This window comes from Glycine soja, chromosome 2 (assembly GCF_004193775.1).
Source record: "Glycine soja cultivar W05 chromosome 2, ASM419377v2, whole genome shotgun sequence".
In the NCBI taxonomy this organism is placed as follows: Eukaryota; Viridiplantae; Streptophyta; class Magnoliopsida; order Fabales; family Fabaceae; genus Glycine; species Glycine soja.
In genome coordinates this window covers 36,632,749-36,636,808 of record NC_041003.1, presented here as the reverse complement: position 1 = coordinate 36,636,808, position 4,060 = coordinate 36,632,749, and the positions used below count along the sequence as shown (strand labels likewise).

Sequence of the window (4,060 nt, the reverse complement as noted above, 5' to 3'; positions counted from 1 at the left end):
TCAGTAAAGATACTAAAACACTTTCAAGTAATAGAACTAGTATTATGACAACTTTTGAGTGCTAAAAGGCCATAATAATAAGCAAAAGTAGCAGCTACCAAGGTTGAAAGCAAAACTTACTTATGTGAAGAGAACGCTATGGAGGAGTGCTGGAGGAAATTATCCATGGGCCTACAATGAAGAACGATTTTAGCCATTGTTGATCCTGTGGTCATTCCTGTTTCGAAATTCAAAGTGGTCCTGCTGTCATTGCTGGAAAGTCAATTGTGCTGAAGCCTCGAACTCAGGTATTTATATCTTTGATTCGAAAACTAATTTGAAATTGTTGTTGTATGCATTACTGGTATATTTGTGACTTATGCTATGCCTCTCTACATGACCTTTCTTTCATTGGACTGATATCTTTGAAGTATTTACTGTGATTTTAACTCTCCCAAGTTGTTAATTGTTAGTGTTGAATGTTTTTGTATTTTTATCTACTTTTGGTAGCTTAGTTGGTAAGCTTGTTCAGCAGGGCAGCAGTGAGTTATGACTGCCACTGCCCTTCTCTCTCGTATTCTCTATATATATGTTTTTTATTGAACTGCAAAATTAATATATATACTAAGCAATAAATAGTACCAGAGGTACTACAGGATAGCACAAGAGAAAAGATCTCCTGAAACAGAGAACAAAAAACAGAAATACATTTGCCCTACAACAAAGCACCAGAAGCCTGACCCTACAGAGCACACTCTAATTAAAAGCCATAGACATAGTTGAGGACCATTGATGGAAAGGAACATTAAAGTCCTTTTCCCGCCCCCTCAGCCAGGACCAAGTGAGAAAATTTCTGTTATCCACCAACTTAGAGATGTGAAAAGGCTGATTATGAAAGATGATATCATTGCGGAGCTTCCATATTGACCTTGTAGCTGTTATCCACCATATTTTCCATCTTCTATTGGAAACCTTCGAGGCTGCTATGGAGGAGTGCTGGAGGAAATTATCCATGGGCCTACAATGAAGAACTCTGTCCTCCCTAACCCAGGAGTTGAATTCCCACCACAGAGGCATAACTTTTGGTAGAGAAGATCCCATTACATGCAACTCCCCACACCCAAGTATCCTTAAACCTATCATTTAGGTTGATAGCAGCAGTCTAATCAATAAAAGCTGAAGCTATCCCCATTTCATTATCAAACAAATTTCGCCTCCAAGAGAACTTCCATTCCCACCTAGATTCACAGAAAGAACCCAAATCTGCTACTGTCTGAAGTCTTTGTAAGGAAATTCGATATAATTCTAGATATTTTTCTTTAAGAGTTATCCCACCATCAACCCAAGAGTCCTCCCACAACAAAATTTGATCTCCTCTTCCCAACTTCCAAATAAACTGCTTAGAAACCTCAGCCATACTCCGATGTTGATTAATGGATCTCAAGTCATACCACCAGTGAGAGAAATGTGGCTTTGGTGGCCCCTCTTCCAAGCGTCTCCAACCTCTGTACTTCGAAATCAGAATTTGGCTCCAAAGTTGATCAGTTTGCTGAAACATGAACCATTTCCATTTAATTAGAAGAGCATTGTTGAGGGCCTTGATGTCTTTAATTCCCAATCCTCCCCTTTCTCTAGATGCACACACTTGACTCCAAGCTACCCAAGCGATCTTCTTCCCTTCTAAGTTGCCACCCCAAAGAAAGTTTCTTTGAATGGAAGTTAGTCTATTAATCACTGCAGATGGGGCCCTGAAAAAAGACAGATAGAACAAGGGCAATGTTGTTAAGACAACATTAATTAGGGTGATTCTGCCAGCCATAGAGATGCTTCTGTGGCTCGATTTGTTCAACCTAGGCTCCAATTTCCTAATTATAGGCTCCCACACCACCTTCCTTCTCGGATTGATACCTATTGGCAACCCTAGGTAACAAAAGGGAAAATGAAGCATGGCACAATTTAAGAAATCAGCAGCAATACAACACCACTCCTCAGATTGCCCAATTGCTCCAAATTGGCTCTTAGCAAAATTGATTCTCAGGCCAAAAACCATCTCATAGCTTCTAAGAATGGCCTTCACAACTTTAACATTATCCATTGAACCTTCCCTAAAAAAAATAGTGTCGTCAGCAAATTGGAGGATATTCACTGGAACCTTGTTCTTTCCCACGAAGAAGCTTTGGAAGCAATCTTGTATTGTTGCTTCCCTCATCATTCCTGTCAAGCCTTCAGCAACCAAGTCAAACAGTAGGGGGGCCAAAGGATCCCTTTGTCTCAAACCTCTTTGAGGCTTAAATTCAGAGGTTGGGCTTCCATTCACTAGAATAGATATAGAGGCTGATGTGAGGCACCCCTTATTCCATCCAATCCATATATCATGGAACCCCATTCTTCTCATCATATAAAAAAGGAATTGTCAAGACATTGAATCATAGGCTTTTTCGAAATCCACTTTAAAAAGACACACCCACACACACACACACACACATTCCTCCTCAACTACCTCATTAGCAACCAGAACACCATGGAGCAACTGTCTACCCTTCACAAAGACACACCCACACACACACATACACATAGACACACACCCACACACACACACATACACATAGACACACACCCACACACACACACACACACACACACACCCGCACACACACACACACACACACACACACACACACACACACACACACACACACACACACACACACACTCCATAAATAAAGAAATAAGGCCCTTACAGTAAAGTCACAAAGACACAAACACACAGACACACCCTGATGATTGGTTTACACACACCCCCCTCATACACACACCCTTATCACACACAAAGACACAAACACACAGACACACCCTCATCACACAAAAAGACACAAACACACAGACACACCCTCATCACACACAAAGACACACACACACACACACACACACCCTCATGATAGACACACACACACACATACCCAACTACAATAATAAAGCATAAGCAACCTCAAAACCATAATTTGAAATTTACCTTTTGTATGTTCTTTTATGTCATGAATGTAATTTGCTATATACACAACTGTTGTTCATGCTGAGTGAACCTTAGATTCCCGTTTGAGATTGAATGCAATGATTCTTGCGGATAGTTTGCATTAGTCATTGTATTTAGTCTTGAATTATCCGTTTGGACAGTTTGGGGAGACTGGTATTTTTATGTTAGATTCATTCGTCAAGGTTATTATTATTTTCATTAATTTGATTAAATTTCGGTTCAATGTATTTCAAGTTGTTCTCTTAGTGCATACTTGATTATCGGGAAATTCATTTCACCGATGTCATGTCGTGTACTTGGAGACCAATGCGAAATGCTGCCAAAATTTAGTCAATTTTTGTAAATAATGGTAACCCTGACATTTGAAGCTAATATAAAAGACAATTTTCCTAAATGGGATAGGGCCACACCTATAAATAAAAAAGTGAGATTTTCATGCATGGAATTGCTTAGATGGATCGAAGTTGGATGAATGAAAGTCGCATGAGCCCAGAATATGAGGATGGCGTCGAACAGTTCTTGCAATTTGCTTCAGAAAGAGGTCGACCGAATGAAGATGGAAAATATTATTGTCCTTGCATCAACTGTTTGAATGGAAGACGACAACTACTCGATGACATACATGATCATCTATTGTGTGATGGGATTAAGAAGAATTACACGACGTGGATATGGCATGGTGAAGTCACAGACATGCAGAGTGGGTCCCAATCTGAACTGTTTGATGTAGAAATGGGAGATTAGTTGGAGGACATGATTCATGACCTTGGACAAGAGTCTTTCCAGCAAGCACACGCCCCTGTGTATGAAGGATTGCAGAGTGATTCAAAGAAGCCTTTGTATGTAGGGTGCAAGAATTCCTTAACCCTGTTGTCTGTTGTGTTAAGTCTGGTTAATGTGAAGGCCAGGTATGGGTGGAGTGACAAAAGTTTCACCTCACTGCTTGAGGTAGTGCACAATCTGCTTCCAGAGGACAACACGTTGCCTAAAAGTTACTATAAGGCGAAAAAGATATTGTGTCTGATGGGTATGGAGTATCAGAAGATT

The 4,060-nt window shown here is 40.2% G+C and overlaps 1 protein-coding gene across 1 annotated transcript; it reads right to left on the bottom strand.

The window, feature by feature from the left end:
- Positions 1-1,141: 1,141 nt before the first annotated feature.
- LOC114375640 lies at positions 1,142-2,365 on the bottom strand. The gene has a single exon (XM_028333475.1). The coding sequence runs from the start codon at positions 2,363-2,365 to the stop codon at positions 1,142-1,144; it is 1,224 nt and encodes a 407-aa protein (XP_028189276.1).
- Positions 2,366-4,060: the final 1,695 nt, after the last annotated feature.

Coding starts and splice junctions, on each gene's coding strand:
- LOC114375640 (XM_028333475.1), bottom strand. CDS start 2,365: ATGGGGTTCCATGATATATGGATTGGATGGAATAAGGGGTGCCTCACA.